Here is a 25,782-nt window from a genome sequence, read left to right on the forward strand (position 1 = left end):
GCTTTGGGTTCCGGCCTGAGTCCTACACTCGAACATCCGCCGATGGTGTATTCAGGAGTTGAAAGATTCTTCCGCTAGCAAATCGTTTTGAAAAGACGTAGCCTGGTGGATGCGCGGTGCCATGCTCCGTGGAAGATGAAACGACGTTTAAAATCCTGCACGCCCCCATGTGGAGCCTACATGAATAATATCAATAGCTAACATGTATTAAGCACTGTATCAGGAAATGTTCTTACATGTATTTACTTATTTAGAGTTGAGAAGAATTCTATGAGGTAGGTACCATTATTGTTCCCATGAGGGATAAGGAAACAGAGAAAGGTCAAGCGACTGAAACTAACTTTTATAGAGCTATTAGTTTGCACAGAGTTTTTGTATATGTTATCTTATTTGATTGATCTTATTTAATTCGCTCAAGAGCTATGACCTCGTTTTTACAGATGACGAATCAAAGCTCCAAAGATCACATAATAAGCCAGAGACACAGCTGGAAGGAGAGGGTCAGATCCCTTGACGACCTGCTCCAAAGCCCATCATTCTACACAGCAGGCTGAAACCTGAAGGTTTGTAACAATTTCTAGGAGTGATTATGAATTAAGATAAAGATGATGATGACAAGGGGTGCCTGGGTGGGTCAGTTGGTTGAAAACTCTGACTCTCGTTTTTGGTTCGGGTCAGGATCTCACGGTGTGTGGGTTTGACCCCAGCATTGGGCTCCGTGCTGACAGCGCGAGGAGCCTGCTTTAGGGATTCTGTCTCCATCTCTCTCTGCCCCTCCCCTGCTTGTGCGCTCTCTCTTTCTCTTTGTCTCTCAAAAATAAATAAATAAACATTAAAAAAAAAAAAAGATGATGATGACAACAATGACTGATGCTTGCGGAGTTCAGAAGAATATTTTTATCTTTATGTGTTGAGACAGTGTGAAAATTTGGGTCTTTTCCCAGCTTTTTCTTCTCACCTGCTGTGGTTCAAATATCGGAGACTATGGAATTGCCAATTGATAGGAACAGGACTTTCCAAATCTCACCCCCCTTGGTGGGGAAGTTGGTGGGGGGAAAGAGAAGAGGGAGTAGAGAGAGATTTCATATCTATTGTTATATGTAGGGATTGAGATAATTCTCTCTATACGATCTCCTGGGCAGAAATTAAAATTGGAAGTTGTTTTAGCTCTGTTTGCTGTGTGTACCTTGTCCTTCACGTTGAAATTGTTTCCTCCACAGAAAGGAGGGGCACAGAAAGGAATGTCTTTAAATTTGTCAGTTAGGTCTTGAAGCAGCATTTGCAGAGAGAGCACAATATTTTCTTAGACTGTAAGTTGGAGATCAGCAAAAATAGCATCGTTTCCTGAAGAAGCTTTTATTCCTAATTGAGAAAATGTCTATTATTTAAGAATAGTTTTCAGAAAAAAGTAAAATCATGATTTTTTGACAAATATATAATGGACACATGTCAAAGATTGTAGTGAATCCATGGGTTAATGAGGGGATCATTGCAGTAGGAACCAGTTTCAGCTGGCACAAAGGAGATACTTCAAGAATCATACCTTCATGGGGAATAAGAAATGCCTAAATGAATCTACAAGTAGATATAATACTATGCCAATATGATATAGCCTTTCTTCCCTGTGATCTCAGGGACTAAAAATGCGGGTGGCGGGGGTGAAGGTGGTGAATAGAAGTAACAGAATGGAGTGGCCAAAGAAAGTGGTCAAGAAGCCAAGTTATAGCTGGGGGGAAACAGCCTGGGAGTTAGAACTCCCTGGGATAGTTTACAGAGCAACGTTTTTTTTTGTTTGTTTTTAAAAAAAATTTTGTAAATGTTTATTTATTTTTGAGACAGGAGCAGCAGAGCATGAGTGGGGGAGGGGCAGAGAGAGAGGGAGACACAGAATCAGAAGCAGGCTCCAGGTCCTGTGCTGTTAGTACAGAGCCTGATGTGGGGCTGGAACTCACAAGCTGTGAGATCATGACTTGAGCTGAAGTCAGACACTCAACCAACTGAGCCACCCAGGCACCCCCAGAGCAATGTTTTATTACTAAATGTCATATCATAGTTTAGAGGAAATTACCTGAATGCAAAATCTGAAGTCTAGATTCCAGATCTGGCTTTCACACTTCCTATAAGGCCTCCAACAAGTTGTTTTTAAATGTTATAAACTTAGCCTCTTGATTTTTTTTTTTTTTTTTTTTTTTTTTTTTGAGAGAGAAAGAGAGCCAGAGAGTGTGCATGCAAACAGTGGAGGGGCAGAGGAAGAGGGAGAGAGAGGAGTTTAGGCAGGCTCCATGCTCAGTACGAAGCCCAACATAGGGCGTGATTCCACAAGCTGGGGCTCAATCCCACAACTCCGGAATCCTGACTTGAGCCAAAATCAAGAGTCAGACGCTCATCCGACTGAGCCACCCAGGTGCCCCATTATACTGTATTGACTTCACTTGATTGTCTCCTTTACTTTAGTGTCATCTCCACGGGTGTTTTAATGATGATTGCCCTTCTGTGCCATACAGGGCTGTTATCATGCTTAAATGAATTAATAAGTTCACATTAAGGAATTTTTAAATATTTATTTATTTTGAGAGAGAGCGATGGAAAGCAAGCTGGGGAGGGGCAGAGAGAGAGGGAGACAGAATCCCACGCAGGCTCTGCACCATCAGCACAGAGCCCAGTGTAGGGCACAAACTCACGAACAGTGAGACTGTGACCTGGGCCAAAATCAAGAGTTGGACACTTAACCAACTGAGCTACCCAGGAACCCCAAGAAATTTATTTTAATGATCAAATTAAACAATGAATTAATGTTAAACAACTGAAAGATTTGCAAACTGGAGCATTTCTATTTTATAGAAGATTTTATGTGCCCAATCTTTGAGAATTCTGTGTGCATAGTCATCCTAAAATCCATTCATTTGATGCAACAAATGTTTGTTGAGCAATTACTCAAAGGTGCAAGCATATGCTATGCCTTGGCAGTTTGGAGGTGAACAAAACAATGTCTTTCCCTCTACACGATGACAATAAATTGAGGGGGACAATTAGGTGAAGTCAATATGAGTATGATGAGCTAATACTTGAGGTTTGAACAAAATGATTTGGAACCCCACAGAGAAGGTAGCAACTTCTACTGATTAACTGATTAACTCTGATTCCAATAAGATTCAGGCTAAGTGTCCCAGGGTATGCCTATACATGCTAATACTAATGCTTTACAACTGTATTACATTGTAAGTACGTAAGGTCTTAAAGTCACTTCGTGCCATTTTACTTCTGGGGCTAAAGTGAAGAAAGTATACTCAGTATTTTTTCATTGGATTTTGGCAGGGAAAAAGAGTTCATATCAATTGTCCTCTCGCATGCTTTCCTTATTTTTCTATTTCCCTCCACCTCATCCACTTTCCTTTTCCTTGAGATATCCCCACATTCCTTTTTCCTTCTCAGACATCCCAGCCCCAGAATCTTTGCACCAGAATTTCCTTGGCTGTGTTTCAATGTTATGTAAAATATTATCATCCTCTGCAAGGAATTGCAGTTCGGTTCAGCATACATACTGTCAAGAGGATAAGAGCCTGGTCATACCCATCACTCACATGGATTGCCCTCTCATGGGTCTGAATCTGGCGCAAAATGCATGAATTAGTTCCTTTGATTTTTTTAAAATTATTTTAGTTCACCTTTTCAATTGGATTATAAAATAGGTACATAAAATGGAAAAGATAAAAAATACTTTTTGTTGAATTTTCTCATATTGAACACACCTAGTTACCCAGATCAAGAAATATAATGTTACCAGTGCCCCAGAACCTGGGTCCTCTTCCAGTTACTATCCATCCCTTCTTGTCTCTACAATGAACTAGCACCTATACACATGCTGCCTTATATCTATTTGGCATCATCTTTGTATTTTCTTTTACATTAATCTTCTATGTGGCCCAACTCCAAATATCTAACTTGAAACTTAAAGGTATTTTTAAAAAATGAACTTTAGGGGGGCGCCTGGGTGGCTCAGTCAGTTAAGCGTCCGACTTTAGCTCAGGTCATGATCTCACAGTCCGTGAGTTCAAGCCCCGCATCAGGCTCTGTGCTAACAGCTCAGAGCCTGGAGACTGCTTCGGATTCTGTGTCTCCCTCTTTCTCTGCCCCTCCCCTGCTCATGATCTGTCTCTCTCTGTCTCAAAAATAAATAAAAACATTAAAAATTTAAAAAGAAAATTTTAACAAGAGTTTTACACCAAAAACTAAAAAAAAAATGATGAAAGAAATAGAGGAAGATATAAATAAATGGTGACATATACCATGGATAGAGAAATACATCATGGGTTGCAAAATTCGATATTATTAAGATATCACTTGTGCCCTATCAAAATCCCAACAGGTTTTTTTTTTTATAGAGAATGACAAGTTTATTTAAAAATCTATATGGAAAGGGGCACATGGGTGGCTCAGTCAGTTGAGCGTCCAACTTCGGCTCAGGTCATGATCTTGCAGTCTGTGGGTTTGAGCCCCATGTTGGGCTCTGTGCTGACAGCTCGGAGCCTGGAGCCTGCTTCCAATTCTGTGTCCCCCCCCCCCCCATTCCCCGCCCCTTCCCCACTCATGCTCTTTCTCGCTCTGTATCTCTTTAGAGACATTTATTTTAATAAATAAATGTTAAAAAAATAAAAAAAAATCTATATGGAAATGAAAGGAAACAAACTTGGAAAGCCAAACTAAGAAAACAAACTAAGTTTGTTAGTTGTTGGAAACAAACTAAGAAAAGCCAAAACAAACTTGGAAAAAGAAGAACAAAGCTGGAATAGTCATACTACCTGATTTCAAAGCCCACTATAAAACTATAGTAATTAAGACAGTGTGGTATAGTATAATTATAAGTAAGTAGATCAATGGAACAAAAGTCTGGAAATAGATCCATAAGTATTGTAAACTGATATTTGACAAAGATACCAAGGTAATTCAATGAGAGAAAAGATGGTTTTTTCAACAACTGGTGCTACAGCAATTTGATAAACAGGGGGAAAAAATGAATCCTGATGCTCACGTCATATTACACACACAAACGTAATTCAAGATGGACTATAGACCTAACGTAAAAACTAAAACTATGAAACCTCTAGAAGAAAACATACGAGAATACCTTCACAACTTTGAGATAGGCAGAGGATTCTTAAAGAGAAAATGGAAGACGTTAACCATAAAAGAAAAAAAATGATAAATTGTACTTCATCAAAGTTAAAAACTTTCATTCGTCAAAAGGCACCATTAATAAAATAAAAAAGTGAGCCACAGCCTGTGAAAAAATATTTGCAATACATATATCTGTATGTATTTGTATCATACAGAGAATTTGTATCATGAGTATGTAAAAATCTCCAATAAACTAATAATTAAAAGACAACCCAATATTTCGGATGGGCAAAACTCTTGAGTTGATACTTCACAAAAGATATACAAATGACCAATAAGCACATGAAAAAGCCTGAAGTATCATTAGTCATCAAGGAAATGTAAATTAATACCATAATGAAATGTCATTTCAAATCCGCTAGAATAACAAAATCAAAAACACTGATGACACCAAATTTTGACAAGTATGTGAAACAATCAGAACATTTGTACGTTGTTAATGGGAGTATAAAATCATAAAACCACTTTGGAGAACTGTTATGCAATTTCTTATAATGTTAAATATACATTTATCCAATATATTATCCAATAATTCCACTCCTAGGTATTTGCCGAAGAAAAATGAAAGCTTATGTCCAGGAAAAGACCTTTACAATAATATTCATAGTAGTTTTATTCACAATAACACAGAACTATAGGCAACCCAAATACACATACAGCTGAACAGATAAATTATGGTGTATCCATACAATGGAATATACTAGGTAATAAAGAAAAGTCAAAGAAAGATCTGAATGAAGGAAGTAGAGATATTGGAGTTATTAGACCTAGACTCCAAAATAACTATGAATAATATGTCCAAAACATTGGATGACAGATGAAAATTTTAATCAGAGAAGTAAAAACTGTAAAAAAAAAAAAAGAAACAAATTAGAACACAAATATACAATAGAAAGAATTAAAAGGAATAGTTCATTGTAAAAACTAAACTATTAAAATTGATAAAAACCATTTATGTTTAATAACAATAAGTCATCAGCAAGACTCTTTATGACAAAAAGAAAAGTAGAGAAAGCAAAAGTTACCAATACCAGGAATGAAAAAGAATATCACTACAGAGAGAGAGAAAAGAATATGCTATTGATACATGCAACAGCATAAATATTACACGGAGCAACAAAAGCAAACAGAAGTGACCAATCGTATGATTTCTTTGACTAGAAAACTTTATGCATGGGTACAGAAATCAGAGAAGTGGATGCCTATAGGGGATTAGGATGGACTTAGTTATAGGAACTTGGAGAGACTTTCTGGGGAAATGGAAGTATTTGCATCTTGACTGGGGTATTGGTTATATTGATGTATATATTTGTCAGAGCCATAGAATCTTATGTTTAAGATTTGTGCAATTCACTGTGTGTATCAATTTAAAAAAATTAATGGAAAGCAATGTTTTAGCAGAAGTTCAAAAGATATCTAAGACCAGAACTTGACTTTTGTAGGAGGATGTTTGTAACCGTCCTACTTTTAAAATGAATTTATTTTTATTATGTTCTACATTAATATGGTTTTTAAAAAAAAGAAAGCATTAAAAATAAACCCAGGAAAACAAAAAAAGAGAAACTGTAAAAGTTCTCACCCCCATTCTTTGTTCCCATCCTTCCAGTTTTCCTACTCTGTAAGGCGACTACTACCTTCCATTTCTTATAGATTCTTTCTCAAACTATGCAAAACACATGCCTGGAATGTTCACTGCCAGTGATGGAATTCAAGAAAACCTGGTGTTAGATATTAAATATCCTGTTGATAGTTGTGTAGCATTAGAACTATTATTAGAACTTATAGCATTAATTACTTGAAATGTTAACATTAGAACTGAAGGTTCTGTTTGATCAGGTCTTTGCCCAAACTGAGGTTGTCATGACTCTTCAAAGCACAATTTCTGGAGGATTTTCACATGCTGTCAGGCCTCCTTGTGTGGTCAGGTTAGAAATGCTCTTTTTGGCTAGAACTCTTGCTATTCCTAACTGCTGAAGCCATCGTTTCTCTTTAAAGGCACTGCAAGAAAACAAGACAAAAAAAAAATTGTAAGGAAGTCCAATCTTGTCCCTGTTTGTTGCTGAAATGATAGAAGTCTTAAGGTTCATTTTGTAACTGTGGCTAGTTTATCTTCTCACACAGATAGGTTATAAAATAGAAAGTTGGAATCTTTCTGAAACTGGTTCCTTGTGAAGCAGTGGAAGTGTTATTTTCCCAAGCAATACTAGAAATTTAGCACTCACACCTAGAATCAGAAAACCAATCAATGTCATACAGAATTCTCTAGCTTGAACCTTTTTCTGTATCCCCAGGCATCCTTATATAGATGATATATTCTCTGGTGTCTCCCTTCTCTTCCTTTTCCTCCACAACAGAAACATGTTATTTTTCATTGACAAGATATTAAATAGCCTTGGGGAGCCTGGGTGGGCTCAGTCAGTTAAGTGTCAGACTCTTGATTTTGGCTCAGGTCATGATCTCAGTGTCAAGGGTTCAGTCCTGTATCAGGCTCCGCGCTGAGTGTGCAGTCTGCTTAGGATTCTCTCTCTCTCCCTCTGCCTCTCTCCCCTGCTTGTACACTCTCTCTAAAATAAAAAAAAATGTTTTTAATTCAAAAAATGATATTAAATAGGCTTTAACTGAAATGCAGTGAAATTTAATGTTTTATAGTAGCTATTCCCTGACTATATGCTAATAAGGACTTGTAGATTTGAATATCATTACTCCTACTTTGTAGGATATAAATGTGATTTACTTTATTTTTTTTAGGTTTACTTATCTATTTTGAGAAAGACATAGTGCAAGTGGGGGAGGGGCAGCAAGAGAGGGAGACAGAAAATCCTAAGCAGGCTCCGCACCTCAGCATGGAGCTGGACACAGGGCTTGAACCCACAAAAACATGAGATCGTGACCTGAGCCAAAACCAAGAGTCACATGCTTAACCAACTGAGCCACCCAGGCATCCCAAATGTGATTTACTTTAGAGGGGTCCTCTGAGGTTCTGTCCTTTTTGTCTTCCTCTCTCTCTGCACCCTCATCCTGGGAGGCCTTATTTACCAATTGCTTCAACTCACATATCCATGACTCCTAAATCCTGACTGACACTTCCAATTTCCATGTCTTTTATCTTCTTTCTAAACCTGCCCCTTTCAGTATCCTTGCTCTAATAACACAGTGACTTTGCTATCTCCTCACCATGTCTAACTCTAGAAATAAAACTCAATTCCTCCTTCTCTCTCTACTTCTACATCTAATTAGCAATCAAAGTTTGCAGATTGTTCCTCAGAAGTATCTGTCATATTTGGCTTTTCTCCTCTTCCCTACTATTTCTGCTCTAGTCCAGGTCTTTATTATTCTTTGCTTCCTTTATTGAAGCCTCCTAACTCTACTGTAGGCCTTCCACAGCTTCAATAAGACTTCTTCCCAGTGACTCTAACACACATCTCCACCAGATACATCTTCCAGAATAAACACAAACTGATTATGTGACTTGTCTGATTAAAAAAAAAAAAAAAAAAAAAAAGAACTTCCGTGATCTTCCTACCTACTTCCTAACAAGAAGCGCACTCTCCACTTGGGCACCCAAGACGCTTCTCCATGCAGATGCAGTCTACCTTGCTAGTTTCATCTTCAGCCGGTTTCTCCCTGTCCCCTAAAATGCCTTTTGCAGATCTGCTGACTTCTTTGAAAACTAAATTTCTCTCTTACCCTTTCATAAAGCAGTGCCCTTGACCATGTTGGCACCTGTACCTGGCTCCTTTTCTTTACCACCACCCTTTTTGTCTGGCAAAGTTCTTGAAATTTAAAGGGCTTCCACCAATTCTATCAGAAGCAATCTTGCATAAAATTACCTTAGTATTTCAAATATTTGAACTCCATCCAAGTTTGCCTCATTCATCATTAATGTTCTGGATTAACTCCTTGCTTTACCTTTGCATGTTTGCATTCTGCCTAGCACTTCACTGGGACATAATAAGCACTTAAGAATGTTTTAAAAGCGCATCTTTTGATTTCTAATGTACATCTATTGATAAAACTAATCAGTGCTTCCTTTCTTATGTTTACAGCATGATTTTAAGATAACTATATAATTTTTTTTTAACGTTTTTATTTATTTTTGAGACAGAGAGAGGCAGAGCATGAACGGGGGAGGGTCAGAGAGAGAGGGAGACACAGAATCGGAAGCAGGCTCCAGGCTCTGGGCCATCATCAGCCCAGAGCCCGACGTGGGGCTCGAACTCATGGACCATGAGATCGTGACCTGAGCTGAAGTTGGACGCTTAACCGACTGAGCCACCCAGGCGCCCCAACTATATAATTTTTTAATGTTTATTTATTTTGAGAGAGAGAGCGCTCTTGCGTACATGCATGCACAGGGGAGGAGCAGAGAGAGAAGGAGAGAGAATCCCAAGCAGACTCCTCACTGTCAACAAAGAGCCCAATGTGGGGCTTGAGCTCACCAACCACAAGTTCATGACCCAAGCCGAAATCAAGAGTCTGGTGCTTACCCAACTGAGCCACCCAGGCACCCCAATGTTTTCAATTAATAATTTTCTTGGGTATTTTTCTAGAATTTTAGATTATCTCTTTTACATTCTAGTCAGAGATAGCTCATGAATTATGAAAATTAAAGTTGTTAAGCAGTTAGTTTCATTGTGCTGTTCCAAATTTTGCCAGTTTTATAGCCCAATTACTCTGACCACTAGGTGGCAACAGCTTAGCTGAAATAAAGTAGAGTGGAAATAAAGACAAATACTGAAAGGCAACTGAAACAATCTAGCCTTGTTTTTTTTTCTTTCCTTTTCATTATATTGAGTAAGGGGGAAAACCACTCATAAATCTATATTCTACTGTAATATTAGAACGCAAAAAAAACACATAAGTAATGGATGGGACCTGAGATCTGATCAGAGTTGTGTTTTCAGTGAAATCTGATGACCAATATGTCAAATTTTATCTTATGAAATGAATGTGCCTGAAAAGTCCACTCCTGATACACTGGTTTTTGTCTTTAAATGTGACAATGGATTACTTTTTAAGCTGACCTTAAATATTAATGTCAACTCTATCACCCTGTCCAATATAGATCTTTCCCAACCAATATATCTTGCCCAGTAAGTCAGCTGAAGTCTTTATGGTTCAGTCTGTTATTCACTTGTTCCTTTCTTTCCTTCCACTTTCATTACCATCCAGTCTTCCATGACACTTTTGATGTGTCTCTCCCCCATTTCAAGTCTCTCCCTTCTCCCTTTAATTATTAACAATTTCTTATTAGTTAAAAAAAGAGTCAAGGGGCCTTGTTATTTTTATTTTATTTTTAGAGAGAAAGAACATGTGAGTGGGGGATGGGATAGAGGGAAGGAGAGAGAGAGAATGAGAGAGAGACAGAGAGAGAGAGACACAGAGAGAGAGAGACAACTCTTTCTACTGTCTCTTTTCTTTCCGAAAGCCTGAGGAGTAAAATGATTTTTACTACACAGATACTACACAGATTGGATTGGCCAGTAAAATCAGTTCATTTTGTCCTAGACACAAGGCTAAGATGAGGTCCTTGAAGCTGGATACTGATGCATTCGTACAACCTGTATTACATTATATGGCATGCTAGGACTTCATGGACCACTTCCTGCCCTAGAGCGGCCCTATTAAAGGTTTGTCCTTATGTATTTAAAGAGAAAACGTTACCTGGCCATGGCTAAGCAGTAGATGGCATTCTCCCTTGGAGTCTTACCACTGTGCTCTGAGAAGCACGCAAAGGACGATTTGAGTAAAAAGTCAGCACTGGGTGTTGCATAGTAAAAAGATGGGTGTGAATAGCCCACTCTTGAAACTGGAGGGAGGGGGATTTGAGGGAGATATGTATTTTTTATGAACTTTTCTTTTTTCTTAGCTGCAGCAGTAATTTTTTTCTGATTTTGTTGTTGCTGTCTTTGTAATTTAAAGAACGTATTTGCATCTACCGGTGGAGGTAATTTCAAGGTTTGTCGTCTTGTGATCTGCTGTGAAATTGCCAAAGGATTGACAGGTTTCTTGCTTGCAGTTTCTTCCTTGAGAGGTGGTAGCTTACTCACAGTGCTTTGTGAGTCCTTGTTCTGAGCCTTATGCCAGCCCTTGGAGGTCATTTGCGGTGTGGTGAAACCATCCACCATCACAGTGTCTCCAACTTTTGCCCCAAGGACCCTTGCGCCGCAAAGCTGGCTTTTATTAAGGTTGTGACTCTGAGCTTTGAGGACCCATTGTTTTATTTTAATATAAATCCTCATGGGAACTGATATTTTCGGAAAAGAAACCGTGGACCACATTTTGCTCAATAAATACAATACACAGTCTTTATGCTTGTGTTTAAATGCAATGGTCAGGGGGATCTGCCCCGCTGCGTTTTTACATTCCAGGCACAGCACGCTGCAGTTGACAAAGGCCTTCAGAATCAACAGTTGGCCCGCTTCTGCAGCTGCATGAATGGGGCATTTAGAGACATCTGCATGAAGGGCTTCATGGCACCATGCTCGATAGGGGTGAACACCGACAGCCTCATCGGGCCGCACGCCCTGCTTCAGGGCCCATTCAGTGAGCTCGATGTACCCATAGAAGGCAGCGATGAACAGGGCTACCTTTTTCTGATACCTGAATGAATGAAACAAGTGGGAGTGGGTGTTTAGTAAGTCAGCAAACTGATAATGTAGTTACAAAACATACTAGTTAAGATATTTATTTCTTCTTAACTTTTACATAGAATGTTCTCAGGAAAGGTGTATGGTAATATATAGCTTAAACTGCACAGATCCTGCTTGTATAGATTATCCCATTATGCACAGGCAAATAATTCAAAGTGGGCTCCTTGGAGTGGTTTTCTTTTTTATGAAACTCAAAGTCCCAGTGAAAACAGTAACCTTTATATTAATTGGGAAAGTACTGGAAGAAATCCAGCACATTTAGAAATATGGATTTCTATGTTTGTTTTGTCTTTTCTACCATCAGCCCTTATTTTCTGGCTTCTCAAAGTCTCTACTGCTATTCAGATCTAAACCACTACGTTGCACTCCCACCAGCCCCAGTGCCATAGTCTCCTAACTGTCTCCCACCTCCTTGTATTTCCCTACGGGCTTTTCCTCACACAGCGCTCAGTGACCTTTTTATTCCCGAAACGGGAGATAGTTTATCCTCTGTTCCGAACCTTCCAATAGCATCCCATTGCAATTGAAATCCTAACTCCTCACCTTGACCTACAAGGCCTCTTACAATCAGGCCCCTGCCCCGCTCTCCTGCCCCACTTTCCACAACCCCCTTTCCTATCACTGTCCTAGAGCCACACTGGCCTTCCTACTATCCCTCCAATACCCCATAAAGCGTAAGTCGAATGACTGGTGGGGGCTGTTCAGAGAAATAAGAATTAGGGAGGCAAACCTAGACAGAGTCCACTAAGTATTGTCCAGGATATACTTGGGCAGGGCTATCGGACCCCATTATAGAGATGGAGGCAAGCTTGCCTGAAATCATCCAAAACCACCTACATCCAAAACCAACTGACCCTCCTGTCTCTGATTACATGCTCACCACCATCTTTTGTTGTGTATGCGGCTTCCTGTGTAGTTTTCCTGTACGAGGAGATGACCTTCTCAGAACATGTGGGTCTCCAGGACCCACAGTTAGATTATAACTAATTAGAGTTATGCCTTAATACAGTGGCATTTTGGTTCACACATCATTTTTTTTTTTTTCCCAAAATTCATTAGTGCAAATCAGCATCTCTGAATGTGATCAGTTTTCTTATTTTGGGGAGAAGAGTCCCTCTTGGATGGACTAACTGGCCTTCATATTGTTACCTAGACTAACTGATTCTATCTTCTAAATGCATCTTTTCACAGTCGAGTTTTCTTAGCCACACCTCTGCTGTCATAAGCTTCGTTCAGGCCACTGTTACCTCTTGACTATCTCCCTGTCCCCTGCCTGCCTCTATTCCTCACACTGCAACCAGAGCAATGTTCTAAAATGCAGGTCTCATCATGGCTTTTCTCTACCTTCAATGTCTCACCAGCACTTAAAAGATAAAGCCCAAGTTCCTTCACATTCCTACAGGTGCCTGCAAGAGCTGGCCTCTCCTTATCCTTCTAGCCTCCGGCCACTAGCTCCCTCTCACTTCATGACCTACCATGTGGAACTTGTTTCAGTTCTTTGAAGCTATTCTCTTGCCCCCTGGGACTTTGTTCATGTGGTTCCATCAATTTTGGAATATCTTTTTTTTTTTTCCTCCCTTCCATTTGCTTCTCTGAGCCTACCATCCACTGCCCCAGTCACACGTGTTCATGTATGGCAAAAGTATGAAGGCTTGTATTAAAAGCAGTTTGAAAAATTCCTTGGGAGCTTAGGGAGAGGCAGCCAATGTTTCAGCCAATCAGTTAGCAATCAGTGCTTTTTAGGATAATTGAATATGAGGGTAGCAAGGTACTTACTCTGACGGGCTTTCAAAGTGCTGTTAAAAGTCTGATTTCCAAACCAAACTGACATCACTTATTTAAATAGTTAGTGTTTCCTGAGGAAAGTCTACCTGAATTGCAATCCATCACCAAAGGCAGTCAGCCTTGGTGACATCCCTGCTATCTTTTTCCAGCAAATATCTCAATAATAATTTCAGGTTAATTCATGCTAAGTGGAATTGGCATGGTGCGGCACTCCAGCTGTAGAGTGAATTGATGGCTCAAGGTCCTATGGAAGTTCAGTAAAAATTACTTAATTTAGCATTTGTCTTATCTCCATACTTGAGTACTGGTCCTTCATTTGATAAATAGCGTTGGACTTTAAGTTTTTGTCCCAGAAGACAACCCATCAGAAATTCCTTCCATCCATCCCAGACGTCCAAACGAAGTGTTGTGCCTGTGGATCAAGAGAGGCAGTTAATCATCCCAGTCTATCACTGTGGTTTGGAAATCCATAAAACTTCTAAGGATAGCTTTCTTCAACAGAGGCACAAGCTAGATGCAAATCGAAAAGTAACCTTGGACTAAGTAGACAGGGATGCTATTTTTAGCTTAGGCCTGCTGTCACTTGGAAAAGCCATTTAACTTCTGTGCACTTCCGTTTTCCCAGCTGCACAGCAATTGCATATAAGCTGCAATACTTTTTTGCACCTATCTTAAAATAGTCCTGTGGACATTGATTCCGTGCTGACATATACATCACCATGTAGGGGCGCCTGGATGGCTCAATCGGTTAAGCATCTATCTTTGGCTCAGGTCATGATCTCACGGTTCGTGAGTTCTAGCCCTACATTGGACTCTGTGCTAACAGCTCAGAGTCTGGAGCCTGCTTCGGATACTGTGTCCCCCTTTCTCTCTGCCCCTCCCCTGCTTATACTCTTTCTCTCTCTCTCAAAAATAAATAAACATTAAAAAAATTTATACATCACCATGTCAACTGAAGCCAGTATGTTGGAAAAGGAAACTGAAGAAACTGTGACAGGACTAATGGGCTTTTGGGGCCGTTAGCTTACAAGCGGGCTGTGGGTGGAGTTGAATGATCCTTTTGTTTTATCCTTCACAAAATAGATATTCTGTATTATGAACATGAAAGTAATGTGTTCATTGCCACTGGAGAGTTTTTTTTTTTTTTTTTAATGGGGAAAGAGAGGAAGTGCAAGTAGGGGAGAAGGGCAGAGGAAGAGAGAGAGAGAATCCCAAGCAGGCTCCACATTCAGCATGCAGCCTGATCCCAAGACTCTAGGATCATGACCTGAGCTGAAATCAAGAGTCACACACTCAACTCACTGAGCCACCCAGGCATCCTGCTGCTGGAGAATTTGTCACTTGCTCCTCAAAAGTCTACTCTCTCCTGGTCTATGCTAGGTAGCACCTCATACCCTTTGTCTTTCAGGCTGGTGTTTTTTAGGAATCTTCTTTCCTCAGCCTTCTTTTCTTTCTCTACACATTCCCCCAGGATAAAACCCAATCTCCTTCCTGTCTGGCTCACTCACTCTGTCCCAGCCACTCTGACCTTTTACCTGTCCTTCAGACACACTACGTCTACTCCCATCTCAAGACCTGAAGACTTGTAATTTCTTTTGCTTCAAAGGGTCTTCATCCAGCTTTTCACAGGATAGTGTCCCTATTCAGTTTTCAGTTCAAGCATCATGTCCTCACAAAGGACCCTCTTGGCCACCACTGCCCCCTGCCCCCCAACTCCTTTAGTCTTTATCCTATGACTTTATTTTAACTTCTTCATAGCTCCTATCATCAGTACTTTAAATCATTTTTCTTGTTTGGACTTTTTTGTTTTTCATGTCCTCACTAAAAAGAAAGTTCCTTCAAGACTTGCCACATAGCCTGGCACTTAATAAGTGCTCACTGAATATTGGCTGACTAAGGCAATCTCAGTGATGCTGTTGGCTTCACTGACCACCCACATGGCGTTCATTCCAAAGTCCAAATCTCCACACCAGGCCTCTGCTTCAGCTCCAGAGTCCCCCTACTGGGGACACAGGCATCTAAGAGAGTGCACTATAAACCCATCGTTCTGAAAGACCACTCATCTTTCCTCAACCTACTCTTCCTCCTGTGTTGTGTCTCAGTTTGTGGCACCACTGTCTTCCTTGTTACCTCCCTCAGCTGGACGTTGAGGAGTTACTCTTTGTCCTTCCCTTTTTCTCATGCACAATAGCTAAGGCCTGAAAAGTTTATCTCATAAAAGTTTAAGAACCATTTCCTTGCTTCTGTCTCCCCGGCTCCACCCTATTTCAGGCCTAGATGATCTTTCACCTAAATCTACCTCCGGAAGCTCCCACCAGCCTCCTCATCCCTTTATTCAGGTCTCTGCTCAACTGTCATCTCCTCTTCTAGCTAACCATCTAATAGCCTCCCCCCCCCCCATGCTACCACATGACTCCCTATTCCCATATCCTGTTTTCCTTTTACTAAGAAGTTCTCATTTCTATTTAAAATTTGCTCTTTTTCTGTTTACTCAGTGCTGCTTGCCTTTCCCACTGAACTGCAAGCTTCAAGACGCTAGGAATCTTGCCACTGTTGCTCACAGCTCTATGTTCACTTTCCTTGGTGGTGCCTGGCTAATGGTGGATGATCAGTAAATATTTGTTGAAGGAAATTCTACCCTATTTCCCAAATCCATTTTGGCCACCTGCTGCCCTCCTAGCCCTTTGTAGCCCAGGAGGCTGGCCTGCACTTCAGTGTGCACAATAGGCTGTTTCTGGTCTTGGGGTCTCTCCTTTTGCTGTCTGAATTCTTGTGACTTCTTACCCACGCCCTCCTGCCAATAGTTTATGATGCAACCCTGGAATCACCTCCTCCGGGAAGCCCTTCTTAATTATGTCATTAGCTCACTGCTCTCAATAGATAAAAGGACTGTTCAACTGGTTACCATAATGTATGTTGAAAGTCTTTATTGTTAAAAATACATTTCTGCTTTGGAATTCCCGGTTTATAAACCCTGACAGAGAACTCTCTGAGCCCAAGCATTATGTCTCATCCAGTCTGTGGGTTCTGTTCTAGTTATACTTTTGGGCTGCAAGGAGGCCCTCAGGAAAATGGGGTTTATTGTACTGAGTCAAGGGCCAGATCTGCTGTACGTTGCGAACAAAAGTACTCAAGATGGGCCACTCCCCAACTCCCAGGAGCTCCAGGATCTCTCTGTCTCTTTCTCAAGCCCTCTGGCTCTTTGTGTCTCCTCCCTTTCTCTGCTAACAGGCTGCCCTGCCTTCTTACAGTTTGTCCTGCCGTAGCTGAGGTATGCGTGCAACACTGCTTTGCCATGACCCAACCTTACGTCATGACACCGTGAATTTTCTGCCCACACTGATAACCAGTTTTGTCTCTCTATATTTCCCAATTGGAATTCACAAGGCTAGTAATAATTAATGATAATAATATATTGAATATGAACAGCTAATACTCATTGAATGTTTATTATATGCTCTCCATTATTCTAAGTACTTTACGTGAATAAGAGAATGTAACATTTACAACAATTCTAAGTATGGGTTGTATTATTCTCTCCATTTGACATCTAAGGAAACTGAGGCACTATGAGATTCAGTCAACTGCCCAGGTTTTACATACCCAGTAAGTAGTGGAATCAGGAGTTGTACCTAGGCAATCTGGCTTCTGTGCCTACATTCCTGTCCTCTGTGTTATCTTTGTCTCCAAACAAGAATTTAATTGACTCAGCTGTGAGAGCTGATGTCATTGGACAATCTGTAGATTGGCTGACTGCCTTTGAATCAATATGATGGCCTTGGCAGTAGGAACTGGGAATATGTGTGACTTGGCTTATCCATACATACCCTCAGGCCCAGACACATAGTAAGTTTATAATAAATACTTGCAGGTGTTTATTATCCTTGATGCAATAGATTTAGTTGCTCTGAAGCTTCTTGCTGTACTTAAACTTTCTTATTTAAAGGTTTGACTCCTATGGGTAGCACTGAAAACAAGGGACTTTAAACACTGTTCCAAGTACATTTATTTCATCTCCTGACTTAAGTGATTTGCTGTGTTTGTAGTTTACTATAAAAATTACCCATAGGGGCCCCTGGGTGCCTCAGTCAGTTGAGTGTCCAACTCTTGATTTTGGCTCAGGTCACGATTCCAGGGTCATGGGATCGAGAACCGCATCAGACTGTGTGCTGAGTTTGGAGCCTGCTTGAGATTCTCTCTCTCTCCCTTTGCCTCTCTGCCCCTGTCCCCAGCTCCTGCTCTCCCTCTCTCTTAAAAAAAATTGTTATCCACAGATGAGCATTGAAAAGCCTGATTGACACTGTACCGCAGCCTCCTTGATCCTTTACAGCTGAGGCCGCACAGCTTCCATCTGAAGAGCCAGCCAAGCTCTAGGGCCAGGAAATAACCTTAATTCTAGTAAAAGGGAATATGTTAAGCCAGTAGCTCAGGTGGGAAGTTGGCATTTCTGTTCATCTGGCTCAGATATTGTCTCAGTTCTAGCAAGTTGCCTTTTTATCCCTCCTGACCAAGCCCCCACCTTGTGCCCCAGAACAAGAATGTCAGTATCCTACTCTACCTTTTGGGTTTTAGAACTGAGGTTCATCCATTCTCTGAGCCTGGAGCTGAAGTTCTTACTCTGAACCCCAATCTCTGGGGTTAGATTTCTGTTACGTGTTGTCAGAGCCTCTGATGTCAACAACTAGCTTGTCTGGTTTGTCACCTCTTATGTAATTTATTTATTTATTCATTCACTCACTACCTTGATGCTATGCTATGGCTCGCCCACCAGGTCCCTGCTGGGTCACCCTGAGATCAACTTCTGCCTTCCTAAATGTAGTTGCAGGCTGATCTATCTACCTATCCCAGGGATCCCACCAGCAGGACTTATTTGAGACTAACTTCCTTCTTCTTGGCCCACCTGCCCTTTCCTAAGTGGTTGCCTAGCATTAGGATCTCAGCTCTTCCTCGATCATCCTGTCCAGTGTCGATGAACCCCGATTCTGAAAACTGCAGAGAAGGCTATATGATTTAAATCCTCATCAGCAGTAGGGCACCTCCATCGAGCCCTGTATTTTATTCTCCTTTAACTCCGTATCCGGGAACAATTGTTACAGGTGTTGTAACTATTAATTTTAGTTCCTTGCAATGAAGCAGTCCTCATTTCTGAGGGAACAAAGGTAACAATGGATGCTTTTCCTCTTAATGCTCAACTTTTGAAAATCCAGAGAACTTCTAAGCAAGTTAACCATTTATTGGATAATCCTTCCATCCCAGTTGGTTTGTAATGCTTCTTTTGTCACATATTAAATTTCTTCATAAGTTTAAGAATTCTGTTGGAAAAATAGAAATTTACTTGAAATATGCTATGTTGTAAGTGGAAGTAAAACTAATGAGACTTAAGCTTCAGGACCTCTCACTATATGAGTTTTCTAATCCTCTCTTCTTAATTTTGAATTTTTTTCAAAGACCCCCAAAATGGTATATGTTTATAAAACCTGGATCTGCTCACTCTCTACTTGCAAACCCATCACCATGCCAAGCCATTCAGGAAAGCAGGTATGAGCAACAGTGCCTGTTCTAGGGAATTGTCTTCAACTTCTCCCTATGTGGTCCCTGTATCCCAAGGTTCCGGATTCCTCATCCATACTTTGAGGTCAATATCTGCCTCTCTGATCTGAGATTTTTCTTCCTGAATATGGAAATCACTTCTCTGGTGTGGGTTTCCCCTAGTGGGAAGCAAAACAACACATTTATCAGAAATTAAAGAGCATGAATAAAAGTAGGTGCCAATAAAAGTTGGCAATATAAATTGTTGGAAAGAACCCAATCCTGAGTGTGTGATTATGATTTATTAGCAGTATGACCTTGAGCTGGTCACTTAACTTCTTTGAGCCTCATTTTTCTCATTTATAAAATGAATTAAAGTAACGTGTAGGTCTTCAAGGGGCCTAAGGGCTGGTAGAAGGGCCTTTGAGCCAGCTGAGATTTTAGGGTCTGATAGGACCCTGCTCCTGGAATAGTCTCTGAGATACAATGTGCTCATTCTGGCCACGAATACATGCCACATGGCATTTATAGTGAAAAATACCAATGGCATCATTCTGTAAAGGAAAGGTATTCCTTCATTCACTTATTTGTAAGGCACAGTTGTTCCAGAAAGGATTAATGTCAGTTTATAAGCATATAGAAAATATAGACAGAGTAACTAGCAAACAAGCACATAGATAAGCAAGAGGAAAGCAAAAGCCAGGATAGAGATTTAAGAACTAGAAATGAGGCTCGTGGTGCCTGGGTGGCTTAGTCAGTTAAGCATCTGACTTCAGCTCAGGTCATCATCTTGCGGTTCATGAGTTCAAGCCCTGCATTGGGCTCTGTGCTGACAGCTCAGAGCCTGGATCCTGCTTCAGATTCTATGTCTCCCTCTCTCTGCCCCTCTCCTGCTTGCACTCTCTCTCTCTCTCTCTCAATAAAAAATAAATATTTAAAAATTTAAAAAAAACTAGAAATGAGGCTAAAATGAACATATAAATGTCCCATACACATTGATACAAGAAAAGGTGGGTGTGGGTGTGGGTGTGTGGGTGTGTGTTGTACCTACATGATGTACCAATAAGCCTCAAGTCACAAAATCACAAATATTAGAGAATGTTTAGCTTTGGCAAATTCTTGATAAGTTCATCATTAAATATTCTATCACCAAAAACATCCTTTATCCTCTAATTACTTATCTTTTTTTTAATCCCTGAAATCTTTCTGTCTCCATCCTTTTTATTAAAACTGCTCTGAGCTCACCAGTGACCTTTAAGCCAAATCAAAAAGTTTTTCTCAGACATTGTCTTTGGCCTTTTACCAGCATCCTGAAAACAGTCTCTTCCTTGTCATCTGTGACAATGCAAAGTCCCAGTTCCCTCCCACTTCTGACAACTTTGCATGTCTCCTTTTCTGACTCCTCTTCTGTCTACTTGCCCTGACTTCAGCATGTCCTGACCACTGGCCTTTGGCCCTTGACATGTTCCTTTCTGTACTTACTCTCTCAGGAAAGCACGTCTCCTAGGGCTTGGCCCCTGACCCATGGGCAGGACGCCTACAGCAGTATCTGCTAACCCAACCCATCATTAAGCCCTCACCCCATATTTGTCATGGAGGAGATTTAGACGATGTCACATGTACTTACAACTTTGCTACCAACTAGCAGAGTAACTTTTAGGAAATAAACCATACTCTCTGAGTTTCTTTATATCTAAAGTTCAGGACCCAAAGCATAAGCTCCTTTTCCCAAATTTTACCACCACCGTCCTAGTGTCAGAGCCTTGGTGCTTCCCTCTTCTTAAATATGATTCAGCCTGACATCCTGTCTCTACTTCCTGGGTTTCTCAGATTCATCTCTTCTGTTGCTAGTGGAATTGGTTAATACTGGGATTCTCAGAAAGCCTGTTGGCATATCACCTTGCTTCTCTCTTCACTCCTATCTGTATTTCATGCTGCTTGCTACCAGATTAAACTTCTGCTAAAACATTTCTGTTCCAGAATGTACATGGCTCTGGTGGCAAGCATATTAAGCTTACATATTAAGTTCTGTTGCCTCACCCCTAAGACCCTTCTCAATCTGACCCCAGTTGTGTTTCCTATTGGTCTCAGCGAGGCTCCTCCACTCTTTGGAACAGTCTCCTGATATTTGTCTTCCCTGGATTAAACCCATGTTTGTGAACCTGTGGCTTGTGTTTTTCTTTTGGCTCAGAAGCCTGGAACGTCTTCCCTTCTTCATTTCAGATGATTATCTTTGTGTGCTCACACCGGCATTCTCCAGAATGCCTTCCCTTGAGCCCTTCAGCCTACACTGAGCTGACTTATTGGATTATAACTAAATAATATGTGCATGCCTTCTTTCTACCACTTTATTATAAATGCTTGGAGTGCAGAAGCAGTTTTGCATCTCTCTATATGAGCTAGTAAGTATTTCCAGACTAAATGAGCTACTGAAGTCCTTGATTTTTTTTTTAAGTTTATTTCTTTATTTTGAGAGAGAGAAAGAACACAAGTGGGGTAGGGACAGATATAGAGGGAGAGAGAATTCCAAGCAGGCTTTACGCTGTCAGCACAGAGCCCGACGCAGGGCTTGAACTCACAAATGGCGAAATCATGACCTGACCCAAGATCAAGAGTTGGATGCTTAACCAACTGAGCCACCCAGGCACCACTGAAGTCCTTGATTTTCAATATGAGCTTGACTGTTTCTCAGAAGCCTTCTGATTTTCCACTGTCTTTAGAAAGGGGTCAATTTTCAACTCTTGATAGCATCAGGGATGACTCATTGACTGGGAAGGGGAGAACCTGGAAGACAGGCTGATCATAACTCCTTTACCCTCTAGTTAAAAAAGGTGGACTAGCTATTGAGGAACACTAGGGATGCTTTGCACAAAGATATGAAGCAGCCCAAAGACTTTTCCTCCCTTCTCTTTGAGGCTCTTCTTTCCTTGCCTCTCCTCCTATGGCCTGTGTTCTAATGGTGGCCAAAGCAGCCTACTCTGGTCATACTTGAGCCCCTAGAACCTGACATTTGAAAACCATCATTCCTAGGGGGTCATTTTAGGAGGCCTGGTTTATCCTTGACACATCCTGAGCAAATCATTCAACCATTTGGAATATTTTTGCTTTCTTTAAATCTATAAAAATTGGAGGTTAGACCAAGCCATTTCTAAATTCTCTTCTAGCTGTAAACTGTCATATCATAATCTGAGTACCATAGGCCTGAAGAGCAGTCACCCTAATTTTCTCATGTATCCTTTTATGTTTCATTAAATAACTAGATCATAAATTGCTTGGGGACAAATGCCTCTTGTGTGTCCTTACTCACATAAGCCTCCACCATCTTCTGGGCAGGGCTGATCTCTTAGCAAGCATGCAGACTGGCATGTGCTTTACTGTGAGGTGCTCTCAGGACAAATCCCAGAACATCACTTCCTTTGGTCAAAAACAGGATGATAAATGATGTCAAAAGTTTTGAGAGCCTCAATTAAAGTACCATGAAAGAATTAGCAAATATAAGAGTCAAGAGAAATAACAATAAATGAAAATTTAGCAGTTATAAAAAGCAAAACTGCCTAATTCAATGATCTTTACAAAGCCCTACTATAAATTGGGAGAAGTCCAATTCCATTGCAACAAATGTGACAACACAACGTTACCTAAACTTCTGCTAATTATCACAAAGATTCATTCACCTCAAGCAAGAATCTCTGTAAGGTTTGAACCATTTTCCAATAGAGTTAAAACAATCTGATGGTCCTTTGATTTTGTCTTCATGGTGTATGGCTACAGCAGTCACAACCTGGAAGTACAATATTTAAATAAAAGTTGTAATGTGTCCATCAGGGATGAATGCCAGCTCACTAATCTGTACATCAGGGATGAAAGCCTGCACAGTGTCTGCTTCATGCTGTTTAAAAGATTAACGTAACTGATAATATCTTAAAATAAGATTGCAAGTCTCACATGCTACCATTCGTGTTAAAAAGGAGAAAAAGAACGTGTATTTGAACTTCCTTCTATGTATTCTTGAAATATATTTTGAAAGAGAAACATATAAATTGGTCTGAGTTTTGCTCTTCTATCCCGAGGATATTAACAAGTTATCCTACTTTGAGAAAAGAGAACAAGACTTGGCAGGGCTATGAGACCTTTCTTATTTCTTAGTCTACAGACCCAGCTACCAGAGAGGTGTATGGATAATTTACATCCCCACTGAGGTTACAGAAGTTTTAGTTTGGAAACAATTCCTCCATTTGTTGCAAATCTGGTATCGAAGAACCCTAGCGCTGAGCAGTAGTTAGTATCAAATATAGTGGGCAGTACCAATGTCTGTTTGGTAGTCCCTGAGGGTGTTGCAGTCATACATCTCCATTCCGTTTGGGGTCCGGAGACAGAAGACACTCACGGGAAAGCCACATCTCAGAGCTACCAGTGTTCTCAGATCAGACACTCTTTTACTAAGAAGGGAGATGTTCTCCATCATTGGCATTGTCTCTTGGGTCACAGCATTGAACACATAGAGAGTTGGCTTATCTTCTTCCTAAGGGGAAAGAGAAGGAGGGAACTTAAGAATAAGCACTGTCTTGGGGTTGGAGCAAGGGAAAAACGTTTTGGAGGGTGGCCCTAAGTGCCTGTAACTTCCATGACATGGGTGTTAAGGATGAGGGCAAAGGCCAGTTAGGTTCCCTGGCTTCTGGTCTAACTCTTGTTCTTCTGTCCCAAGGATATTAAGTAGTCCTCCTGCTTTGAGTAGCATAAAGAAGACTTGGCAGGGCCTTGAGACCCCTTTTTTTAGTCGACAAACCCAGATACACAAGAGGCATGTTGATAATTTATATCCAAGCTGCACTTATGGAGGTGTTGGTTGAGAAACAACTCCACTGTTATGTTGTGCATTGATTTGGAAATACTGTGGATTCTTCGGGGCACTTGCATGGCCCAGTTGGTTAAGTGTCTGACTCTTGATTTTGGTTCAGGTCATGATCTCACGGTTGTGGGATCAAGCCCTGCATCAGGCTCTGCACTGACAGCATGGAGCCTGCTTGAGATTCTCTCTCTCCCACTCTCTCTGCCCCTCACATTCATGCTTTCTCTCTCTCTTTTTTTTTTTTCTCAAAATAAATAAACATTAAAAAAAAGAAATACAATGGATTCTAAACCTTTGGTCAGTTTTTAAAATCCTTTCTTTTTTTTTTTTTTTTCAACGTTTATTTATTTTTGGGACAGAGAGAGACAGAGCATGAACGGGGGAGGGGCAGAGAGAGAGGGAGACACAGAATCGGAAACAGGCTCCAGGCTCTGAGCCATCAGCCCAGAGCCTGACGCGGGGCTCGAACTCCCGGACCGCGAGATCGTGACCTGGCTGAAGTCGGACGGTCAACCGACTGCGCCACCCAGGCACCCCTTAAAATCCTTTCTAAGAGGTTGTCTCTAAGGAGTGGAACCAAGTTCAAGATTGGGGGGATAGTTGGCTTATCATTTTATGCTTTTCATTGTCTGTATGGTTTGACTTAAAAAAAAAAACAAACATGTGTATTTATTTTTACTCTTTAAAAAGGGAAGTTCTAAATATAAGTGAAAATTTTCCTTTTTTCTTTTTCTTTTGCAATCCAAATAGGAAAGCAAGTGGCACTGATGGATCTGAAGTAGAGTTAAAATGGAAACTTTGGGGAAAATGTTCATCCTCCTGTTAACAACAGGTGAATCAAGGCAAACTAAAACTAAAAACACAGGAAACAGGAAATGTGAAGGGGGCGGAGAGAAGACTATTAACATTTTCACTCTTCTAACAAAAAAAGTGAAATTGACTTTACTTCTTCTTTATCGGATTCAGGACAATCATTTTTTTCCTCGAAGGCTTCTTGTTGGCTTGGCAGATTTGAATGCACAGTGCTGCCACTGTAACATGGGACTCTTGGAGAGGGGTCTTAAGTAAAACTGAGAAGGGGGCTCCAGCCAGTCATTGCTCTCTTGTTCAGCCTCTGTTCTTCTCTCCCTTTCTCCTATCAAAATTTATTTTTGGATTCCCCAGGAGCCCCTCCCTGTTTCAGGCTTATAATATGTTATATTCATTCCCCTCCTCCCAGGTCACACATTGCCATGATATAATCAACATGCAGATCTCTTTGAAAGAGGCTTTAAAGGAGTAATGAATGTTATTGATGAACATTTAGGCTTCAAAGCTTTGATCTGGGGTCCACTTCAGTGACTCAAATCACCAGAAACAGGTTCCGGCCCTCTGTTTCCTGAGTCTGAAGTGCTTAGAACAGTTTTACTCAATAGCTTCTCATAAATCTGCTCAGTAAAAATTGAAAGGACATAGGATTCACCCTTTCCCTTTCACCATGTTTATGTTTTCCTATGGCTGCATTAAAGACCAACCTAATCCATGTGATATATATAGGTAGGAAGAAATTCTATGAAAACTGAGTAAAAAGAGTGGGGGGGGGGGAGAAAAATTATATTTTAGATAATAGCTGTTCCTTATTTCTTTTATGATTACTCTGATTTCTTGTTAGCCCTTGGTACCGATACTAATTTATAGTTAAAATTAAATGTGTAATGCGCAAACAAAATAGCAAAGGCCCAAGTCACTCTTAATAGCTAACTAGCAATTACATAATGTTACAGAGTTAAGTTAAAAAGGAGCTTCTAATAA

The 25,782-nt window shown here is 40.5% G+C and overlaps 1 protein-coding gene and 1 long non-coding RNA gene across 2 annotated transcripts in view; one reads left to right on the forward strand and one right to left on the reverse strand.

Annotated features, from left to right (window-relative positions):
- The first annotated feature begins 31 nt into the window (after nucleotides 1–31).
- On the forward strand, nucleotides 32–25,086 carry LOC147577223 (uncharacterized). Its single transcript, XR_015240050.1, has 3 exons — nucleotides 32–275; nucleotides 441–563; nucleotides 24,742–25,086. It is a non-coding gene; the product is annotated as an uncharacterized LOC147577223 (long non-coding RNA).
- Nucleotides 6,162–25,782, reverse strand: part of ANKUB1 (ankyrin repeat and ubiquitin domain containing 1) — a 28,464-nt gene continuing 8,843 nt past the window's right edge. The window contains exons 3-6 of the mRNA XM_025914064.2: nucleotides 23,448–23,664; nucleotides 13,911–14,025; nucleotides 10,840–11,778; nucleotides 6,162–7,173 (exon numbers count right to left, since the gene is read on the reverse strand). Coding sequence (XP_025769849.2) covers nucleotides 7,044–7,173; nucleotides 10,840–11,778; nucleotides 13,911–14,025; nucleotides 23,448–23,664 — 1,401 coding nt within the window. The 3' untranslated portion in view covers nucleotides 6,162–7,043. The remainder of the gene's footprint in view (nucleotides 7,174–10,839; nucleotides 11,779–13,910; nucleotides 14,026–23,447; nucleotides 23,665–25,782) is intronic.

This window comes from Puma concolor, chromosome C2 (assembly GCF_028749965.1).
Source record: "Puma concolor isolate L17-30 chromosome C2, mPumCon1.1.hap2, whole genome shotgun sequence".
NCBI lineage: Eukaryota > Metazoa > Chordata > Mammalia > Carnivora > Felidae > Puma > Puma concolor.